The sequence below is a fragment of the Lampetra fluviatilis genome, chromosome 70, assembly GCF_964198595.1.
Source record: "Lampetra fluviatilis chromosome 70, kcLamFluv1.1, whole genome shotgun sequence".
Lineage (NCBI taxonomy): Eukaryota > Metazoa > Chordata > Hyperoartia > Petromyzontiformes > Petromyzontidae > Lampetra > Lampetra fluviatilis.
This window is the reverse complement of record NC_136344.1, coordinates 7,501-30,000: the sequence shown is the minus strand read 5'-3', so window position 1 is coordinate 30,000 and position 22,500 is coordinate 7,501. Positions and strand designations below refer to the sequence as shown.

The 22,500-nt window shown below is 55.9% G+C and overlaps 2 protein-coding genes across 2 annotated transcripts in view; both read left to right on the top strand.

Annotated features, from left to right (window-relative positions):
* Window positions 1–36, top strand: part of LOC144952799 (pre-mRNA-splicing factor ATP-dependent RNA helicase PRP16-like) — a 26,491-nt gene extending 26,455 nt beyond the window's left edge. The window contains exon 6 of the mRNA XM_078883266.1: window positions 1–36. This exon is cut by the window's left edge and continues 179 nt beyond it. Within this exon, the coding sequence (XP_078739392.1) occupies window positions 1–34 (34 nt within the window). The 3' untranslated portion in view covers window positions 35–36.
* Window positions 37–3,805: 3,769 nt separating this feature from the next.
* Window positions 3,806–22,500, top strand: part of MPHOSPH6 (M-phase phosphoprotein 6) — a gene marked incomplete at its 3' end in the record, with an annotated part of 20,856 nt that continues 2,161 nt past the window's right edge. The window contains exons 1-3 of the mRNA XM_078883276.1: window positions 3,806–3,978; window positions 6,719–6,831; window positions 19,670–19,760. Of these exons, the coding sequence (XP_078739402.1) occupies window positions 3,922–3,978; window positions 6,719–6,831; window positions 19,670–19,760 (261 nt within the window). The remainder of the gene's footprint in view (window positions 3,979–6,718; window positions 6,832–19,669; window positions 19,761–22,500) is intronic.

Here is a 22,500-nt window from a genome sequence, read left to right as displayed (position 1 = left end):
GCCCAGACGCACCCCGGCACGCTTCGGGCTGTGAGCGGGGGGGGGGGGCGGGGGGGGGAGCGTCGCACAGACACACACCGGCACGCTTCGGGCTGTGAGCGGGGGGGGGGGGCGGGGGGGGGGAGCGTCGCCCAGACGAACCCCGGCACGCTTCGGGCTGTGAGCGGGGGGGGGGGTAGTAACGGCGGTGGTCTTAGCACCACAACGTTCGCTCGCTCGCTCGCTGTGTCTCTAGCGCGCTGCTAGAGGCTTCTCTCTCTCTCTCCGTGTCTCTCTAACGCAGCCGTTGTCATCGCAGCCACCGCCGCCACCACCGCCATCATCAACGCCACCATCACCGACACCGACACCGCCACCACCGCCATCATCAACGCCACCATCATCATCACCGCCATCATCACCGCCATCATCATCATCACCGCCATCATCATCACCGACACCACCGCCACCATCACCGCCACCACCGCCACCATCATCGCCATCACCACCATCACCACCATCACCACCATCACCACCATCGGTACCATCGCCACAAGCACCACGACCAACCACCACCATCACCACCGGCCCAGCCTGCACCCGATGGCCACGCTCCCCCACCCTGTCCCTCCCACCCAGCGCACAACCACCGTGGTGGTGGTCACCGTGGTGGTGACGTTGGTGGTGGTCACTGTGGTGGTGGTCACCGTGGTGGTGACGGTGGTGGTGGTGACGGTGGTGGTGGTCACCGTGGTGGTGGTGACGGTGGTGGTGATTGTGGCCGCGGCAACGATGGAGATGTGAATTTTTTTTCCAAATAAAGAAAACTTTGCTGGTAACGGAGGTGGAGGAGTGAGGAGGGTGGAGGTGGAGGGTGGAGGAGGTGGAGGAGGTGGAGGAGGTGGAGGCGGTGGAGGAGTGTGGAGGTGGTGGAGGTGGAGGAGGTGGAGGAGGAGGTGGAGGAGGTGGAGGAGGTGGAGGAGTGAGGAGGAGGTGGTGGTGGAGGAGGTGGAGGAGGAGGAGGTGGAGGAGGTGGAGGAGTGAGGCCACGGTGGCCTCGGCAGGAGACCGCTTCTTGCCCACAGCGGCCGTGTATCTCGTGTGTGTGTGTGTGTACACGTGTGTGTGTGTGTACACGTGTGTGTGTGTGTACACGTGTGTGTGTGTACACGTGTGTGTGTGTGTAGGGGTGTGTGTGTGGGTGTGTATGGGTGTCTGTGTGTGTACACGTGTGTGTGTGTGTGTACACGTGTGTGTGTGTGTACACGTGTGTGTGTGTGTGTACACGTGTGTGTGTGTGTACACGTGTGTGTGTGTACACGTGTGTGTGTGTGTAGGGGTGTGTGTGTGGGTGTGTATGGGTGTCTGTGTGTGTACACGTGTGTGTGTGTGTGTACACGTGTGTGTGTGTGTACACGTGTGTGTGTGTGTAGGGGTGTGTGTGTGGGTGTGTAGGGGTGTCTGTGTGTGTGTGTGTACACGTGTGTGTGTGTGTGTAGGGGTGTGTGTGTGTGGGTGTGTAGGGGTGTCTGTGTGTGTGTAGGGGTGTGTGTGTGTTGGGGTGTGTGGCTGTGTGTGTAGGGGTGTGTGTGTGGGTGTGTAGGGGTGTCTGTGTGTGTGTGTACACGTGTGTGTGTGTAGGGGTGTGTGTGTACACGTGTGTGTGTGTACACGTGTGTGTGTGTACACGTGTGTGTGTGCACGTGTGTGTGTGTGTAGGGGTGTGTGTGTGGGTGTGTAGGGGTGTCTGTGTATGGGTGTGTGTGTGTAGTCGTGTGTGGTTGTGTGTGTAGGGGTGTGTGTGTGGGTCTGTAGGGGTGTGTGTGTACACGTGTGTGGGTGTGTGTACACGTGTGTGTACACGTGTGTGTGTGTACACGTGTGTGTGTGTTCACGTGTGTGTGTGTTCACATGTGTGTGTGTTCACGTGTGTTCACGTGTGTGTATGTGTGTGTGTTCACGTGTGTGTGTGTTCACGTGTGTGTGTACACGTGTGTGTGTGTTCACGTGTGTTCACGTGTGTGTATGTGTGTGTGTTCACGTGTGTGTGTGTTCACGTGTGTGTGTGTTCACATGTGTGTGTGTTCACGTGTGTTCACGTGTGTGTTCACGTGTGTGTGTTCACGTGTGTGTGTGTACACGTGTGTGTGTGTGTGTTCACGTGTGTGTGTGTGTTCACGTGTGTGTGTGTACACGTGTGTGGGTGTGTACACGTGTGTGGGTGTGTACACGTGTGTGTGTGTACACGTGTGTGGGTGTGTACACGTGTGTGTGTACACCTGTGTGTGTGTGTACACGTGTGTGTGTGTGTACACGTGTGTGTACACGTGTGTGTGTGTGTACACGTGTGTGTGTACACCTGTGTGTGTACACGTGTGTGTGTGTGTACACGTGTGTGTGTACACCTGTGTGTGTACACGTGTGTGTGTGTGTACACGTGTGTGGGTGTGTACACGTGTGTGGGTGTGTACACGTGTGTGGGTGTGTACACGTGTGTGTACACGTGTGTGGGTGTGTGTGTACACGTGTGTGGGTGTGTACACGTGTGTGGGTAGGGGTGTCTGTGTGAGTGAGTGTGTCTGCGTGCACACGTGTCTGTGTGGGTGAGTGTGTCTGCGTGTGTGTAGGGGTGTCTGTGTGGGTGAGTGTGTGTCTGTGTGTACACGTGTCTGTGTATCTGTAGGTGTACAGTCAACCCATGGCACCTGCTGGGTCTGTCCCGTGACTTCCTCCTCATGCACCTAGCCTGGCACAGCAGTCAACCCATGACACCTGCAGGGTCTGTCCCGTGACCACCTACTCCTGCACCTAGCCTGGCACAGCAGTTAACCCATGGCACATGCTGGGTCTGTCCCGTGACCTCCTGCACCTAGCCTGGCACAGCAGTCAACCCATGGCACCTGCTGGGTCTGTCCCGTGACCTCCTGCACCTAGCCTGGCACAGCAGTCAACCCATGGCACCTGCTGGGTCTGTCCCGTGACCTCATGCACCTAGCCTGGCACAGCAGTCAACCCATGGCACCTGCTGGGTCTGTCCCGTGACCTCCTCCTCCTGCACCTAGCCTGGCACAGCAGTCAACTCATGGCACCTGCAGGGTCTGTCCCGTGACCTCCTCCTCCTGCACCTAGCCTGGCACAGCAGTCAACTCATGGCACCTGCTGGGTCTGTCCCGTGACCTCCTCCTCCTGCACCTAGCCTGGCACAGCAGTCAACTCATGGCACCTGCTGGGTCTGTCCCGTGACCTCCTCCTCCTGCACCTAGCCTGGCACAGCAGTCAACTCATGGCACCTGCTGGGTCTGTCCCGTGACCTCCTCCTCCTGCACCTAGCCTGGCACAGCAGTCAACTCATGGCACCTGCAGGGTCTGTCCCGTGACCTCCTCCTCCTGCACCTAGCCTGGCACAGCAGTCAACTCATGGCACCTGCAGGGTCTGTCCCGTGACCTCCGTGATGACGTCACAGCGACACCTGGCACGCGCCGACGACGTCACGACGGCTGCAGTTTTCGCCGATGACGTCACTCGTTTGCAGGTATACCCCCAACGTCATCGTCCCCTCCCACCGCGGCGCGATGACGTCATGTCGGCACGCCATTTGCCGATACGCGTCACGCGGGATCATCCCCGCCTCACGCGACGCGATGACGTCATGTCACCACCATTTGCCGGCCGCGTGACGCACCCCCCCTCCGCCCGTCCCGCAGCGCGATGACGTCATGTCTCCACCCCATTTGCCGGTCGCGTCACGCGCGCTCACCCCCCCTCCGCCCGTCCCGCAGCGCGATGACGTCATGTCACCAACCCTTTTGCCGATGACGTCATCTGGCTCCTCCCCCCCCCTCCTCCCGGTCCATCTCAGCCCCATCTCGTGTGGTTCGTGATCACCGCTCAGGGCGATCGGAAACTTTTATTTTATTTTCGGGTTGTCCGACGTTTCGGCCATGGCCAGGGACAGCTCGCACAAGATGAAGCTCTCCAAGAACCTGCTGCGCATGAAGGTTTGGACAATTGCGTGGAGAGAAACGGCACGCGTACACGTTGCGGCCTAGCTCGCGCGCCTCAGGCTCCGGGTTCCACGTACCCCCCCCCGCCTTGCCTGGATAGCCCTGCCGGCGAGGGTGCGATTCGTGCGGCAGGGTGGTGGAGGAGTCGGGGGGGGGGGGGGGTCGGGGTCGGGGTTTTTTTTTGAGTGTGCGACCTCGTGTAGCCGTTGCCGCTGCTCGCTAACAGCACTTGCCCCAACGGTCTGTTACAGGCTACACGGGGGATCTTTGTCTGTGTGTGAGTGTGTGTACGTGAGTGTGGGTTTGTGAGTGTGTACGTATGTATGTGAGTGAGTGTGCGTGTATGTATGTGTGTGAGTGTGTACGTATGTATGTGAGTGTGTGTGCACGTGAGTGTGTACGTGTGTGTATGTATGTGAGTGTGTGTATGTGAGTGAGTGTATGTGAGTGAGTGTATGTGTATGTATGTGAGTGTGTATGACTGTGTACATGTGTGTATGTATGTGAGTGTGTGTGCACGTGAGTGTGTACGTGTGTGTATGTATGTGAGTGTGTGTATGTGAGTGAGTGTATGTGAGTGAGTGTATGTGTATGTATGTGAGTGTGTATGACTGTGTACGTGTGTGTATGTATGTGAGTGTGTGTGCACGTGAGTGTGTACGTGTGTGTATGTATGTGAGTGTATGTATGTGAGTGAGTGTATGTGAGTGAGTGTATGTGTATGTATGTGAGTGTGTATGACTGTGTACATGTGTGTATGTATGTGAGTGTATGTGTGTGCACGTGAGTGTGTGTATGTGAGTGAGTGTGTACGTGTATGTATGTGAGTGTGTGTGTATGTATGTGAGTGTGTGTATGTGAGTGTATGTATGTGAGTGTATGTATGTGAGTGTGTATGACTGTGTACATGTGTGTATGTGTGTGCACGTGAGTGAGTGTATGTGAGTGTGTATGTGAGTGTGTGTATGTGAATGTGTGTGTATGTATGTGAGTGTGTGTATGTGAGTGTGTGTGTATGTATGTGAGTGTGTGTATGTGAGTGAGTGTATGTGAGTGAGTGTATGTATGTGAGTGTGTATGACTGTGTACATGTGTGTATGTATGTGAGTGTGTGTATGTGAGTGAGTGTGTACGTGTGTGTATGTGAGTGTGTAGGTGTGTGTATGTATGTGAGTGTGTGTGCACGTGAGTGAGTGTGTGTGAGTGAGTGTGTGTGAGTGAGTGTGTATGTATGTATGTGAGTGAGTGTGTGTGTATGTATGTGAGTGTGTACGTGTGTGTATGTATGTGAGTGTGTGTGCACGTGAGTGAGTGTGTGTGAGTGAGTGTGTATGTATGTATGTGAGTGTGTGAGTGTGAGTGAGTGTATGTGAGTGAGTGTGTACGTGTGTGTATGTGAGTGAGTGTGTACGTGTGTGTATGTGAGTGTGTAGGTGTATGTATGTGAGTGTGTATGTGAGTGTGTGTATGTGAGTGAGTGTATGTGAGTGAGTGTATGTATGTGAGTGTGTATGACTGTGTACATGTGTGTATGTATGTGAGTGTGTGTATGTGAGTGAGTGTGTACGTGTGTGTATGTGAGTGTGTAGGTGTATGTATGTGAGTGTGTAGGTGTGTGTATGTATGTGAGTGAGTGTGTATGTATGCGAGTGAGTGCACGTGAGTGAGTGTATGTGAGTGTGTAGGTGTATGTATGTGAGTGAGTGTGTATGTGTGTGTATGTATGTGAGTGTGTGTATGTGTGTGTCCCGTGACCTCCTCCTGCACTTAGCCTGGCACAGCAGTCAACCCATGGCACCTGCAGGGTCTGTCCCATGACCTCCTGCACCTAGCCTGGCACAGCAGTCAACCCATGGCACCTGCTGGGTCTGTCACGTGACCTCCTCCCCCTGCACCTAGCCTGGCACAGCAGTCAACCCATGGCACCTGCTGGGTCTGTCCCATGACCTCCTCCTGCACCTAGCCTGGCACAGCAGTCAACCCATGGCACCTGGGTCTGCCCCGTGACCTCCCCCTGCACCTAGCCTGGCACAGCAGTCAACTCATGGCACCTGGGTCTGTCCCATGACCTCCTGCACCTAGCCTGGCACAGCAGTCAACCCATGGCACCTGCAGGGTCTGCCCCGTGACCTCCTCCTGCACCTAGCCTGGCACAGCAGTCAACCCATGGCACCTGCTCAGTCTGCCCCATGACCTCCCCCTGCACCTAGCCTGGCACAGCAGACAGCCCATGGCACCTGCAGGGTCTGTCCCATGACCTCCCCCTGCACCTAGCCTGGCACAGCAGTCAACCCATGGCACCTGTGTCTGTCCCATGACCTCCTGCACCTAGCCTGGCACAGCAGTCAACCCATGGCACCTGCAGGGTCTGTCCCATGACCTCCTGCACCTAGCCTGGCACAGCAGTCAGCCCATGGCACCACCTGGGTCTACCCCATGACCTCCTCCTGCACCTAGCCTGGCACAGCAGTCAGCCCATGGCACCACCTGGGTCTACCCCATGACCTCCTCCTGCACCTAGCCTGGCACAGCAGTCAACCCATGAGAGAGAGAGAGACACACACAAACTCCAAATCTACAGCAGCAGGCGTCGTCAGGGTCGGGATCGAACCCACGACCTCCTGCGTACCCGGCGAGGTAGTCAACATCTCCTAGCACTCAACGCACTTGCCCCGACACCCTGCTGAAGGCTATACTCGAGGGGGGTGGTTGACCCCCTTTGTCTTTGTCTCAGTTCATGCAACGAGGTCTGGACGAGGAGGAGAGGAGGAGGTTGGATGAGGAGGAGCAGAGGATGATGTCGGACGAGCACTGGTACCTGGACCTGCCGGACCTGCAGAGAGCCGAGTGAGACTCCACCATCACCATCATCTCCATCATCGCTAGCACTGGTACCTGGACCTGCCGGACCTGCAGAGAGCCGAGTGAGACTCCACCATCACCACCATCATCATCATCATCATCGTTGCCATCATCATCACCATCACCACCATCGCCATCGCCATCATCATCATCACCATCATCTCCATCATCGCTAGCACTGGTACCTGGACCTGCCGGACCTGCAGAGAGCCGAGTGAGACTCCACCATCACCACCATCATCATCATCATCGTTGCCATCATCATCACCATCACCACCATCGCCATCGCCATCATCATCATCACCATCATCTCCATCATCGCTAGCACTGGTACCTGGACCTGCCGGACCTGCAGAGAGCCGAGTGAGACTCCACCATCACCACCATCATCATCATCGACATCATCATCATCGTCGCAATCATCATCGTCGCAATCATCATCATCACCATCATCACCATCATCGCCATCATCGCTAGCACTGGTACCTGGACCTGCCGGACCTGCAGAGAGCCGAGTGAGACTCCACCATCACCACCATCACCATCATCGCCACCATCACCATCATCGCCACCATCACCATCATCGCCATCATCGCTAGCACTGGTACCTGGACCTGCCGGACCTGCAGAGAGCCGAGTGAGATGTCATCATCGCCATCATCACCATCATCACCATCATCATCACCATCATCATCACCACCATCATCATCATCACCATCATCATCATCACCATCATCATCGACATCATCGTCATCATCGCCACCATCGCCATCATCGCTAGCACTGGTACCTGGACCTGCCGGACCTGCAGAGAGCCGAGTGAGATGTCATCATCGACATCATCATCACCATCATCATCATCGTTGCCATCGTCATCATCATCACCATCATCATCGACATCATCGTCATCATCGCCACCATCGCCATCATCGCTAGCACTGGTACCTGGACCTGCCGGACCTGCAGAGAGCCGAGTGAGACTCCACCATCACCACCATCATCATCATCACCATCATCACCATCATCACCATCGTCATCATCATCATCACCATCATCATCATCACCATCATCACCATCGCCATCATCATCATCACCACCATCGTCATCATCATCATCACCATCACCATCGCCATCATCATCATCACCATCATCATCACCATCATCACCATCATCATCACCATCACCACCATCATCATTATCGCCATCATCGCTAGCACTGGTACCTGGACCTGCCGGACCTGCAGAGAGCCGAGTGAGATGTCATCATCACCACCATCATCATCATCACCATCATCGCCATCATCATCATCACCATCATCGCCATCATCGCTAGCACTGGTACCTGGACCTGCCGGACCTGCAGAGAGCCGAGTGAGACTCCACCATCACCACCATCATCATCATCACCATCATCACCATCATCACCATCGTCATCATCATCACCATCATCATCATCACCATCATCACCATCGCCATCATCATCATCACCATCATCATCATCATCACCATCGTCATCATCATCATCACCATCACCATCGCCATCATCATCACCATCATCATCACCATCATCACCATCATCATCACCATCATCATCACCACCATCATCATTATCGCCATCATCGCTAGCACTGGTACCTGGACCTGCCGTACCTGCAGAGAGCCGAGTGAGACTCCACCATCGACACCATCACCACCATCATCATCACCATCATCACCATCGCCAGCATCATCATCGTCGCCATCATCATCATCGTCGTCGTCGTCGTCAGCATCATCGTCGCCATCGTCATCATCGTCGCCATCGTCATCACCATCATCATCATCACCAGCATCGACATCATCACCATCATCACCAGCATCATCACCACCATCGACATCATCGACACCATCGACATCATCGACACCATCGACATCATCGACATCATCGACACCATCGACATCATCGACACTATTGACATCATCGACACCATCGTCACCAGTGACATCATCACCAGCATCATCACCACCATCGCCACCATCGTCACCATCGACATCATCGACACCATCGACATCATCGACATCATCGACACCATCGACATCATCGACACTATTGACATCATCGACACCATCGTCACCAGTGACATCATCACCAGCATCATCATCATCGACACCATCGACATCATCGACAATATCGTCACCAGTGACATCATCACCAGCATCATCATCATCATCGACACCATCGTCACCATCGACAACATCATCGTCATCATCGACATCATCGACACCATCGCCATCATCGTCATCACCACCATCACCACCATCGCCACCATCGCCACCATCGCCACCATCGTCACCATCGTCACCATCGACAACATCATCGACATCATCACCGTCACCACCACCATCATCATCATCGACATCATCGACACCATCGACATCATCGACACCATCGTCACCGGTGACATCATCACCAGCATCATCATCATCGACATCATAGACATCATCGACACTATCGACATCATCGACACCATCGTCACCAGTGACATCATCACCAGCATCATCATCATCATCGTCACCATCGACATCATCGACACCATCGACACCATCGACATCATCGACACCATCGCCATCATCGACATCACCACCATCGCCACCATCGCCACCATCGTCACCATCGACAACATCATCGACATCATCGACATCATCACCGTCACCACCACCATCATCATCATCGACATCATCGACACTATCGACATCATCGACACCATCGTCACCAGTGACATCATCACCAGCATCATCATCATCGACATCATCGTCACCATCGACAACATCATCGACATCATCGACATCATCACCGTCACCACCACCATCATCATCACCAGCATCATCATCGACATCATCGTCACCATCGACAACATCGACGACATCATCGACATCATCACCGTCACCACCACCATCATCATCACCAGCATCATCATCGTCACCATCATCATCATCGCCACCATCACCGTCGCTGTCGCCATCATCATCATCATCGGCATCATCGCCATCATCACCATCATCGTCGCCATCATCATCATCACTGTCACCATAATCACCAGCATCGCCAACATCATCGTCGCAATCATCATCATCACCGCCATCATCATCACCATCATCATCATCACCAGCATCATCATCACCATCATCATCGCCGCGTCGCCAGCATCATCACCATCATCACCATTATCATCGCCATCATCGCCAGCATCATCGCCATCATCACCATTATCATCGCCATCATCGCTAGCATCATCGCCATCATCACCATTATCATCGCCATCATCGCCAGCATCATCGCCATCATCACCATTATCATCGCCATCATCGCCAGCATCATCGCCATCATCACCATTATCATCGCCATCATCGCCAGCATCATCGCCATCATCACCATTATCACCATTATCATCGCCATCATCGCTAGCATCATCGCCATCATCACCATTATCATCGCCATCATCGCTAGCATCATTACCATCAATCCCATTGCTACTACCATCAATGTAACTCTATGGGTGTCTATGTGAGTCTGTGGGTATCTATGTAAGATTGTTTAGCCTCTAAACGAGTCGATGGGTCTCTCTGTAAGTTTGTGGGTGTCTATGTGAGTCTATGGGTCCCGGTGTAATTCTTTAGGTGTCTATAGGTGTCTGTGTGAGTCTATGGGTGTCTGTGTGAGTCTATGGGTGTCTGTGTGAGTCTGTGGGTATCTATGTAAGATTGTTTAGCCTCTAAACGAGTTGATGGGTCTCTCTGTAAGTTTGTGGGTGTCTATGTGAGTCTATGGGTCCCGGTGTAATTCTTTAGGTGTCTATAGGTGTCTGTGTGAGTCTATGGGTGTCTGTGTGAGTCTATGGGTGTCTGTGTGAGTATGTGGGTGTCTGTGAGTCTGTGGGTGTCTGTGTGAGTTTGTGGGTGTCTGTGAGTCTGGGTATCTGTGTGAGTCTACGGGTGTCTGAGTCTGTGGGTCTCTGTGTGAGTCTGTGGGTCTCTGTGTGAGTCTGTGGGTCTCTGTGTGAGTCTATAGGTGTCTGTGTGAGTCTATGGGTGTCTGTGTGAGTCTGTGTGAGTCTGTGTGAGTCTGTGGGTGTCTGTGTGAGTCTGTGGGTATCTGTGTGAGTCTACGGGTGTCTGAGTCTGTGGGTCTCTGTGTGAGTCTGTGGATGTCTCTGTGAGTCTATGGGTGTGTGAGTCTATGGGTGTCTGTGTGAGTCTGTGGGTGTCTGTGTGAGTCTGTGGGTCTCTGTGTGAGTCTATGGGTCTCTGTGTGAGTCTATGGGTCTCTGTGTGAGTCTATGGGTCTCTGTGTGAGTCTGTGGGTGTCTGTGTGAGTCTGTGGGTCTATGTGTGAGTCTACGGGTGTCTGAGTCTGTGGGCCTCTGTGTGAGTCTGTGGGTCTCTGTGTGAGTCTGTGGGTCTCTGTGTGAGTCTGTAGGTCTCTGTGTGAGTCTGTGTGAGTCTGTGGGTCTCTGTGTGAGTCTGTAGGTCTCTGTATGAGTCTGTGGGTCTCTGTGTGAGTCTATGGGTGTCTGTGTGAGTCTGTGGGTGTCTGTGTGAGTCTGTGGGTGTCTGAGTCTGTGGGTGTCTGTGTGAGTCTGTGGGTCTCTGTGTGAGTCTGTAGGTCTCTGTGTGAGTCTGTGGGTCTCTGTGTGAGTCTGTAGGTCTCTGTGTGAGTCTGTGTGAGTCTGTGGGTCTCTGTGTGAGTCTGTGGGTGTCTGTGTGAGTCTACGGGTGTCTGAGTCTGTGGGTGTCTGTGTGAGTCTATGGGTCTCTGTGTGAGTCTATGGGTCTCTGTGTGAGTCTACGGGTGTCTGAGTCTGTGGGTCTCTGTGTGAGTCTATGGGTCTCTGTGGGAGTCTGTGTGAGTCTGTGCGAGTCTATGGGTCTCTGTGTGAGTCTGTGGGTGTCTGTGTGAGTCTATGTGAGTCTACGGGTGTCTGAGTCTGTGGGTCTCTGTGTGAGTTTGTGGGTCTCTGTGTGATTCTATGGGTGTCTGTGTGAGTCTATGGGTGTCTGTGTGAATCTATGCGTGTCTGTGTGAGTCTATGGGTCTCTGTGTGAGTCTATGGGTCTCTGTGTGAGTCTATGGGTCTATGTGTGAGTCTATGGGTTTCTGTGTGAGTCTATGGGTCTCTGTGTGAGTCTATGAGTGTCTGTGTGAGTCTGTGGGTGTCGGTGTGAGTCTATGGGTCTCTGTGTGAGTCTATGGGCCTCTGTGTGAGTCTACGGGTGTCTGAGTCTGTAAGTGTCTGTGTGAGTCTGTGGGTGTCTGTGTGAGTCTGTAGGTCTCTGTGTGAGTTTGTGTGAGTCTGTGGGTCTCTGTGTGAGTCTGTGGGTGTCTGTGTGAGTCTACAGGTGTCTGTGTGAGTCTATGGATCTTTGTGTGAGTCTATGGGTCTCTGAGTCTGTAGGTCTCTGTGGGTCTCTGTGTGAGTCTACAGGTGTCTGTGTGAGTCTATGGATCTCTGTGTGAGTCTATGGGTCTCTGAGTCTGTGGGTCTCTGTGGGTCTCTGTGTGAGTCTACATGTGTCTGTGTGAGTCTATGGATCTCTGTGTGAGTCTATGGGTCTCTGAGTCTGTGGGTCTCTGTGGGTCTCTGTGTGAGTCTACAGGTGTCTGTGTCAGTCTATGGATCTCTGTGTGAGTCTATGGGTCTCTGAGTCTGTGGGTCTCTGTGTGAGTCTACAGGTGTCTGTGTGAGTCTATGGATCTCTGTGTGAGTCTATGGGTCTCTGAGTCTGTGGGTCTCTGTGGGTCTCTGTGTGAGTCTATGGATCTCTGTGTGAGTCTATGGGTCTCTGAGTCTGTGGGTCTCTGTGTGAGTCTACAGGTGTCTGTGTGAGTCTATGGATCTCTGTGTGATTCTATGGGTCTCTGAGTCTGTGGGTCTCTGTGGGTCTCTGTGTGAGTCTACAGGTGTCTGTGTGAGTCTATGGATCTCTGTGTGAGTCTATGGGTCTCTGAGTCTGTGGGTCTCTGTGTGAGTCTACAGGTGTCTGTGTGAGTCTATGGATCTCTGAGTCTGTGGGTCTTTGTGGGTCTCTGTGTGAGTCTACAGGTGTCTGTGTGAGTCTATGGGTCTCTGAGTCTGTGGGTCTCTGTGGGTCTCTGTGTGAGTCTACAGGTGTCTGTGTGAGTCTATGGATCTCTGTGTGAGTCTATGGGTCTCTGAGTCTGTGGGTCTCTGTGTGAGTCTACAGGTGTCTGTGTGAGTCTATGGATCTCTGAGTCTGTGGGTCTCTGTGGGTCTCTGTGTGAGTCTACAGGTGTCTGTGTGAGTCTATGGATCTCTGTGTGAGTCTATGGGTCTCTGAGTCTGTGGGTCTCTGTGTGAGTCTACAGATGTCTGTGTGAGTCTCTGGGTCTCTGTGTGAGTCTATGGGTCTCTGAGTCTGTGGGTCTCTGTGTGAGTCTACAGGTGTCTGTGTGAGTCTATGGGTCTCTGAGTCTGTGGGTCTCTGTGGGTCTCTGTGTGAGTCTACAGGTGTCTGTGTGAGTCTATGGATCTCTGTGTGAGTCTATGGGTCTCTGAGTCTGTGGGTCTCTGTGTGAGTCTACAGGTGTCTGTGTGAGTCTATGGATCTCTGAGTCTGTGGGTCTCTGTGGGTCTCTGTGTGAGTCTACAGGTGTCTGTGTGAGTCTATGGGTCTCTGAGTCTGTGGGTCTCTGTGGGTCTCTGTGTGAGTCTACAGGTGTCTGTGTGAGTCTATGGATCTCTGAGTCTGTGGGTCTCTGTGTGAGTCTACAGGTGTCTGTGTGAGTCTATGGGTCTCTGAGTCTGTGGGTCTCTGTGGGTCTCTGTGTGAGTCTACAGGTCTCTGTGTGAGTCTATGGATCTCTGTGTGAGTCTATGGGTCTCTGAGTCTGTGGGTCTCTGTGTGAGTCTACAGGTGTCTGTGTGAGTCTATGGGTCTCTGAGTCTGTGGGTCTCTGTGTGAGTCTACAGGTGTCTGTGTGAGTCTATGGGTCTCTGAGTCTGTGGGTCTCTGTGTGAGTCTACAGGTGTCTGTGTGAGTCTATGGGTCTCTGAGTCTGTGGTTGCCTTCAGACCGTCCGTGACATTCCCGACTCATCCCACCAGGGGACGCTACCCACAGGCACCACCACCACCACCCCACCACCACCACCACCACCCCACCACCACCACCCCACCACCACCCCACCACCACCACCACCCCACCACCACCACCACCACCACCACCCCACCACCACCACCACCCCACCACCACCCCACCACCACCACCACCCCACCACCACCCCACCACCACCACCACCACCACCCCACCACCACCACCCCACCACCACCCCACCACCACCCCACCACCACCACCACCACCCCACCACCACCCCACCACCACCACCACCCCACCACCACCACCCCACCACCACCACCACTCCACCACCACCACCACCACCCCACCGCCACCACCCCACCACCACCCCACCACCACCCCACCACCACCACCCCACCACCCCACCACCACCCCACCACCACCACCCCACCACCCCACCACCACCCCACCACCCCACCACCACCACCCCACCACCCCACCACCACCACCCCACCACCACCACCACCCCACCACCACCACCACACCACCACCACCACCCCACCACCACCACCACCCCACCACCACCACCCCACCACCACCACCACCACCACCCCACCACCACCCCACCACCCCACCGCCACCACCACCACCACCCCACCACCACCCCACCACCCCACCACCACCACCACCCCACCACCCCACCACCACCCCACCACCACCACCCCACCACCACCCCACCACCACCCCACCACAACCACCCCACCACCACCACCCCACCACCCCACCACCCCACCACCACCACCCCACCACCACCACCACCCCACCACCACCACCCCACCACCACCACCCCCACCCCACCACCACCACCACCACCACCCCACCGCCACCACCACCCCACCACCACCACCCCACCACCACCACCCCACCACCACCACCCCACCACCCCACCACCACCCCACCACCACCACCCCACCACCACCACCCCACCACCACCACCCCACCACCACCCCACCACCCCACCACCACCACCCCACCACCACCACCACTGGTGGGGAGTCAGTGGGGGTGGGTGGGGTTGCACGTGCACCCCCCAACGATCCCTAATTTCGATCGGATCATTGTGGTTTATTTGTAATAAATCGGCATTTTGCAACGCTGCACTGCCAGGGACTCTGTGAGACGATAGTACAATAGTCCACAATTGGCAATAAGTAACGGCAAAGCGGCTATACGCGACTCACGGAGTCCACGACCTCAAGGTGAATATTGAACTGGAGCTTGGCACGTGATCGCAAATCACATCTCAATCGCAGCGTCTGTCAGAAAAAACGGCATTTAGATGTTTTCCCCAAATCGTTGGTGGGTGGGTTGGTGGGTGGGTGGGTTGGTGGGTGGGTTGGTGGGTGGGTTGGTGGGTGGGTGGGTTGGTGGGTGGGTGGGTGGGTTGGTGGGTGGGTGAGTTGGTGGGTGGGTGAGTTGGTGGGTGGGTGAGTTGGTGGGTGGGTGGGTTGGTGGGTGGGTGGGTTGGTGGGTGGGTTGGCGGGTGGGTTGGTGGGCGGGTGGGTTGGTGGGCGGGTGGGTTGGTGGGCGGGTTGGTGGGCGGGTTGGTGGGCGGGTTGGTGGGTGGGCGGGTTGGTGGGTGGGCGGGTTGGTGGGTGGGCGGGTTGGTGGGTGGGCGGGTTGGTGGGTGGGCGGGTTGGTGGGTGCGCGGGTTGGTGGGTGGGTTGGTGGGTGGGTGGGTTGGTGGGTGTGCGCGGTAAGGTGTGTGCGGGTGTGTGCGGGTGAGTTGGTGGGTGGGTTGGTGGGTGGGTGGGTTGGTGGGTGGGTGTGCACGGGTGTGCGGGTGGGTGGGTGTGTGTGAGCTTGTGGGCGATAGTGCGTGTGTGTGTGGGTGTCAAGGCTTCTGCCAGGCGTTGGTGGGTGGGTTGGTGGGTGGGTGGGTTGGTGGGTGGGTAGGTTGGTGGGTGGGTGGGTTGGTGGGTGGGTGGGTTGGCGGGTGGGTTGGTGTGTGGGTGGGTGGGTGCAGGTGTGTGCGTATTGGTGTGTGTGAGCTTGTGTGCGTGTGTGCGGGTGTCAAGGCTTGTGCCAGGCGTGGTTCTTGCACGGCCACACACCCCCCCCTCCTTCCCTCCAACCGCAATCCAGATGAAAAGCCGCAAGACCCGGTTTGACCGCCCGTTGTTTCGGTACCGCCACCTGGCCGTGCCACATCACCGCCAGTCTTGAGGCCTCTTTTGTTGGTGCATTCCTCACGCTGACCTGACGCTCACTCCCCTGGGGAGTTGCTGCTGCTGCTGCCGCTATGATGTCACCTGGAGTCTTGAATTCCTCGCATCGCAAGCATAGCTCGCTCACTCGCCCCCCGTGTCATCTGGCATCTCTCAGGGTGGTGGGTGGGCAGTTCACGGTGGCCGTGTGGGAGACACTGAGAGCCTGGGTTCAAGCCCTGGGTCTGGGTGTCTCTCTCTCTCTCAGGGGGTTCACGATGGCCGTGTCGGAGACACTGAGAGCCTGGGTTCAAGCCCTGGGTCTGGGTGTCTCTCTCTCTCTCAGGGGGTTCACGATGGCCGTGTCAGAGACACTGGGAGCCTGGGTTCAAGCCCTGGGTCTGGGTGTCTCTCTCTCTCTCAGGGGGTTCACGATGGCCGTGTCAGAGACACTGGGAGTCTGGGTTCAAGCCCTGGGTCTGGGTGTCTCTCTCTCTCTCAGGGGGTTCACGATGGCCGTGTCGGAGACACTGGGAGCCTGGGTTCAAGCCCTGGGTCTGGGTGTCTCTCTCTCTCTCAGTGGGGCTCACGATGGCCGTGTCAGAGACACTGGGAGTCTGGGTTCAAGCCCTGGGTCTGGGTGTCTCTCTCTCTCTCAGGGGGTTCACGATGGCCGTGTCGGAGACACTGGGAGCCTGGGTTCAAGCCCTGGGTCTGGGTGTCTCTCTCTCTCTCTCAGGGGGTTCACGATGGCCGTGTCAGAGACACTGGGAGCCTGGGTTCAAGCCCTGGGTCTGGGTGTCTCTCTCAGGGGGTTCACGATGGCCGTGTCGGAGACACTGAGAGGCTGGGTTCAAGCCCTGGGTCTGGGTGTCTCTCTCTCTCTCAGGGGGTTCACGATGGCCGTGTCGGAGACACTGAGAGCCTGGGTTCAAGCCCTGGGTCTGGGTGTCTCTCTCTCTCTCAGGGGGTTCACGATGGCCGTGTCAGAAACACCGAGAGTCTGGGTTCAAGCCCTGGGTCTGGGTGTCTCTCTCAGGGGGTTCACGGTGGCCGTGTCAGAGACACTGGGAGCCTGGGTTCAAGCCCTGGGTCTGGGTGTCTCTCTCTCTCTCAGATGGTTCACGATGGTCGTGTTGGAGACACTGAGAGCCTGGGTTCAAGACCTGGGTCTGGGTGTTTCTCCCAGGGGGTTCACGATGGCCGTGTCAGAGACACTGGGAGCCTGGGTTCAAGCCCTGGGTCTGGGTGTCTCTCTCTCTCTCAGGGGGTTCACGATGGCCGTGTCGGAGACACTGGGAGCCTGGGTTCAAGCCCTGGGTCTGGGTGTCTCTCTCTCTCTCAGGGGGTTCACGGTGGCCGTGTCGGAGACACTGGGAGCCTGGGTTCAAGCCCTGGGTCTGGGTGTCTCTCTCTCTCTCAGGGGGTTCACGATGGCCGTGTCGGAGACACTGAGACACCTGGGTTCAAGCCCTGGGTCTGGGTGTCTCTCTCTCTCTCAGGGGGTTCACGATGGCCGTGTCAGAGACACTGGGAGCCTGGGTTCAAGCCCTGGGTCTGGGTGTCTCTCTCTCTCTCAGGGGGTTCACGATGGCCGTGTCGGAGACACTGAGACACCTGGGTTCAAGCCCTGGGTCTGGGTGTCTCTCTCTCTCTCAGGGGGTTCACGATGGCCGTGTCAGAGACACTGGGAGCCTGGGTTCAAGCCCTGGGTCTGGGTGTCTCTCTCAGGGGGTTCACGATGGCCGTGTCGGAGACACTGGGAGCCTGGGTTCAAGCCCTGGGTCTGGGTGTCTCTCTCTCTCTCAGGGGGTTCACGATGGCCGTGTCGGAGACACTGAGAGGCTGGGTTCAAGCCCTGGGTCTGGGTGTCTCTCTCTCTCTCAGGGGGTTCACGATGGCCGTGTCGGAGACACTGAGAGCCTGGGTTCAAGCCCTGGGTCTGGGTGTCTCTCTCTCTCTCAGGGGGTTCACGATGGCCGTGTCAGAAACACCGAGAGTCTGGGTTCAAGCCCTGGGTCTGGGTGTCTCTCTCAGGGGGTTCACGGTGGCCGTGTCAGAGACACTGGGAGCCTGGGTTCAAGCCCTGGGTCTGGGTGTCTCTCTCTCTCTCTCAGGGGGTTCACGATGGCCGTGTCGGAGACACTGAGAGGCTGGGTTCAAGCCCTGGGTCTGGGTGTCTCTCTCAGGGGGTTCACGATGGCCGTGTCGGAGACACTGGGAGCCTGGGTTCAAGCCCTGGGTCTGGGTGTCTGTCTCTCTCTCAGGGGGTTCACGATGGCCGTGTCGGAGACACTGGGAGCCTGGGTTCAAGCCCTGGGTCTGGGTGTCTCTCTCTCTCTCAGGGGGTTCACGATGGCCGTGTCGGAGACACTGGGAGCCTGGGTTCAAGCCCTGGGTCTGGGTGTCTCTCTCTCTCTCAGGGGGCTCACGATGGCCGTGTCGGAGACACTGGGAGCCTGGGTTCAAGCCCTGGGTCTGGGTGTCTCTCTCTCTCAGGGGGTTCACGATGGCCGTGTCGGAGACACTGGGAGCCTGGGTTCAAGCCCTGGGTCTGGGTGTCTCTCTCTCTCTCAGGGGGTTCACGATGGCCGTGTCAGAGACACTGGGAGCCTGGGTTCAAGCCCTGGGTCTGGGTGTCTGTCTCTCTCTCAGGGGGTTCACGATGGCCGTGTCGGAGACACTGGGAGCCTGGGTTCAAGCCCTGGGTCTGGGTGTCTCTCTCTCTCTCAGGGGGTTCACGATGGCCGTGTCGGAGACACTGGGAGCCTGGGTTCAAGCCCTGGGTCTGGGTGTCTCTCTCTCTCTCAGGGGGCTCACGATGGCCGTGTCGGAGACACTGGGAGCCTGGGTTCAAGCCCTGGGTCTGGGTGTCTCTCTCTCTCAGGGGGTTCACGATGGCCGTGTCGGAGACACTGGGAGCCTGGGTTCAAGCCCTGGGTCTGGGTGTCTCTCTCTCTCTCAGGGGGTTCACGATGGCCGTGTTGGAGACACTGAGAGGCTGGGTTCAAGCCCTGGGTCTGGGTGTCTCTCTCAGGGGGTTCACGATGGCCGTGTCGGAGACACTGGGAGCCTGGGTTCAAGCCCTGGGTCTGGGTGTCTCTCAGGGAATGTTTCACGTGCTGGTTGTGGTGGTTATTATTGTAGTCTTGTGGGTGGTGGTGGTTGTGGTGGTGGTGGTGGTGGTGGCGGCGGAGGCGAGTGTGGTAACCTGCAGGGTGGTGATGGTGGAAATGTTGTGGTGGTTGTTGTTGTTGTGGTGGTGGTGGTAATGTTGTGGTGGTTGTTGTTGTGGTGGTGGTGGTGGTAATGTTGTGGTGGTTGTTGTTGTGGTTGTTGCAGGGTGGTGGTGGTGGAGGAGGCGAGTGTGGCTGTGTGCGAGCGAGTCGTGGTGGTGGTGGTGGTGGTAATGTTGTGGTGGTTGTTGTGGTTGTTGCAGGGTGGTGGTGGTGGAGGAGGCGAGTGTGGCTGTGTGCGAGCGAGTCGTGGTGGTGGTGGTGGTAATGTTGTGGTGGTTGTTGTGGTTGTTGTGGTTGTTGCAGGGTGGTGGTGGTGGAGGAGGCGAGTGTGGCTGTGTGCGAGGGAGTTGAGTTTGGACGTCGCTCGTTCCGTGGCTTCAACCCTGAGGTGGAGGTAAGGACGACAGCAACAACAACCACACAACAACAACAACCACACAACAACCACACAACAACCACACAACAACAACCACACAACAACAACAACACAACAACAACACAACAACAACCACACAACAACAACCACACAACAACAACCACACAACAACAACCACACAACAACAACAACCACACAACAACTACACAAGAACAACTACACAACAACAACCACACAACAACCATGACAACGACCAGACAACAATATCAATAACAACCACATCACAATCATTGTCAGGGTTTGGGATGGAACCCACGACCTCCTGTGTACCAGGCGAGGTAGTCAACATCTCCCAGTGTCTGGGATCGAACCCACGACCTCTTGCGTACCAGGCGAGGTAGTCAACATCTCTCAGTGTCTGGGATCGAACCCACGACCTCCTGTGTACCAGGCGAGGTAGTCAACATCTCTCAGTGTCTGGGATTGAACCCACGACCTCCTGTGCACCAGGCGAGGTAGTCAACATCTCCCAGTGTCTGGGATGGAACCCACGACCTCCTGTGCACCAGGCGAGGTAGTCAACATCTCCCAGTGTCTGGGATGGAACCCACGACCTCCTGCGTACCAGGCGAGGTAGTCAACATCTCCCAGTGTCTGGGATCGAACCCACGACCTCTTGCGTACCAGGCGAGGTAGTCAACATCTCCCAGTGTCTGGGATCGAACCCACGACCTCTTGCGTACCAGGCGAGGTAGTCAACATCTCCCAGTGTCTGGGATGGAACCCACGACCTCCTGCGTACCAGGCGAGGTAGTCAACATCTCCCAGTGTCTGGGATGGAACCCACGACCTCCTGCGTACCAGGCGAGGTAGTCAACATCTCCCAGTGTCTGGGATGGAACCCACGACCTCCTGTGTACCAGGCGAGGTAGTCAACATCTCCCAGTGTCTGGGATGGAACCCACGACCTCCTGCGTACCAGGCGAGGTAGTCAACATCTCCCAGTGTCTGGGATGGAACCCACGACCTCCTGCGTACCAGGCGAGGTAGTCAACATCTCCCAGTGTCTGGGATGGAACCCACGACCTCCTGCGTACCAGACGAGGTAGTCAACATCTCCCAGTGTCTGGGATGGAACCCACGACCTCCTGCGCACCAGGCGAGGTAGTCAACATCTCCCAGTGTCTGGGATGGAACCCACGACCTCCTGCGTACCAGGCGAGGTAGTCAACATCTCCCAGTGTCTGGGATGGAACCCACGACCTCCTGCGTACCAGGCGAGGTAGTCAACATCTCCTAGCCACTGTGGTGTCAGGGTCTGGGATCGAACCCACGACCTCCTGCGTACCAGGCGAGGTAGTCAACATCTCCTAGCCACTGTGGTGTCGGGGTCTGGGATCGAACCCACGACCTCCTGCGTACCAGGCGAGGTGGTCAACATCTCCTAGTTACCGTGGTTACCCCTCTTAGGGCGGAGGAGCGACCTGGCGCTCTCTACCAACAGCAGCACTTGCCCTCCCCGCCACCCGCGCAGGCTGCGTGAGTTACCTGGGGCGCCTGCGTCTGTGTCTGCGTCTGTTGTGTGTGTATGTGTTTGTCTGTGTGTGTGTCTGCGTCCGTGTCTGTGTCTCCGTGTGTGTCTGTGTCTCCGTCTGTGTCTGTGTTTGTGTCTGTGTTTGTGTGTCTCTGTCTGTGTTTGTGTATGTGTGTGTGTCTGCGTCCGTGTCTGTGTCTCCGTGTGTGTCTGTGTCTCCGTGTGTGTCTGTGTTTGTGTCTGTGTTTGTGTCTCTGTCTGTGTTTGTGTGTGTGTCTCTGTCTGTGTTTGTGTATGTGTGTGTGTCTCTGTCTGTGTCTGCGTCTGTGTCTCCATGTGTGTCTGTGTCTCCGTGTGTGTCTGTGTTTGTGTCTCTGTCTGTGTCTCTGTCTGTGTTTGTGTGTGTGTGTGTGTCTCTGTCTGTGTTTGTGTATGTGTGTGTGTCTCTGTCTGCGTCCGTGTCTGTGTCTCCATGTGTGTCTGTGTCTCCGTGTGTGTCTGTGTTTGTGTCTCTGTCTGTGTCTCTGTCTGTGTTTGTGTGTGTGTGTGTGTCTCTGTCTGTGTTTGTGTATGTGTGTGTGTCTCTGTCTGTGTCTGCGTCTGTGTCTCCATGTGTGTCTGTGTCTCCGTGTGTGTCTGTGTTTGTGTCTCTGTCTGTGTCTCTGTCTGTGTTTGTGTGTGTGTGTGTGTCTCTGTCTGTGTTTGTGTATGTGTGTGTGTCTCTGTCTGCGTCCGTGTCTGTGTCTCCATGTGTGTCTGTGTCTCCGTGTGTGTCTGTGTTTGTGTCTGTGTTTGTGTCTCTGTCTGTGTTTGTGTGTGTGTCTCTGTCTGTGTTTGTGTATGTGTGTGTGTCTCTGTCTGTGTCTGCGTCTGTGTCTCCATGTGTGTCTGTGTCTCCGTGTGTGTCTGTGTTTGTGTCTCTGTCTGTGTCTGTCTGTGTTTGTGTCTCTGTCTGTGTCTGTCTGTGTTTGTGTCTGCGTCTTTATTTGTGTCTGTCTGTGTTAGTGTCTGTGTTTGTGTCTCTGTCTGTGTTTGTGTCTGTGTTTGTGTCTGTGTCTGTGTCTCTGTCTGTGTCTCTGTTTGTGTCTGTGTTTGTGTCTGTGTTTGTGTCTGTGTTTGTGTCTGTGTCTGTGTCTCTGTCTGTGTCTCTGTTTGTGTTTGTGTTTGTGTCTGCGTCTCCATCTGTGTCTGTGTCTGCGTCTGTGTCTCTGTCTGTGTCTCTGT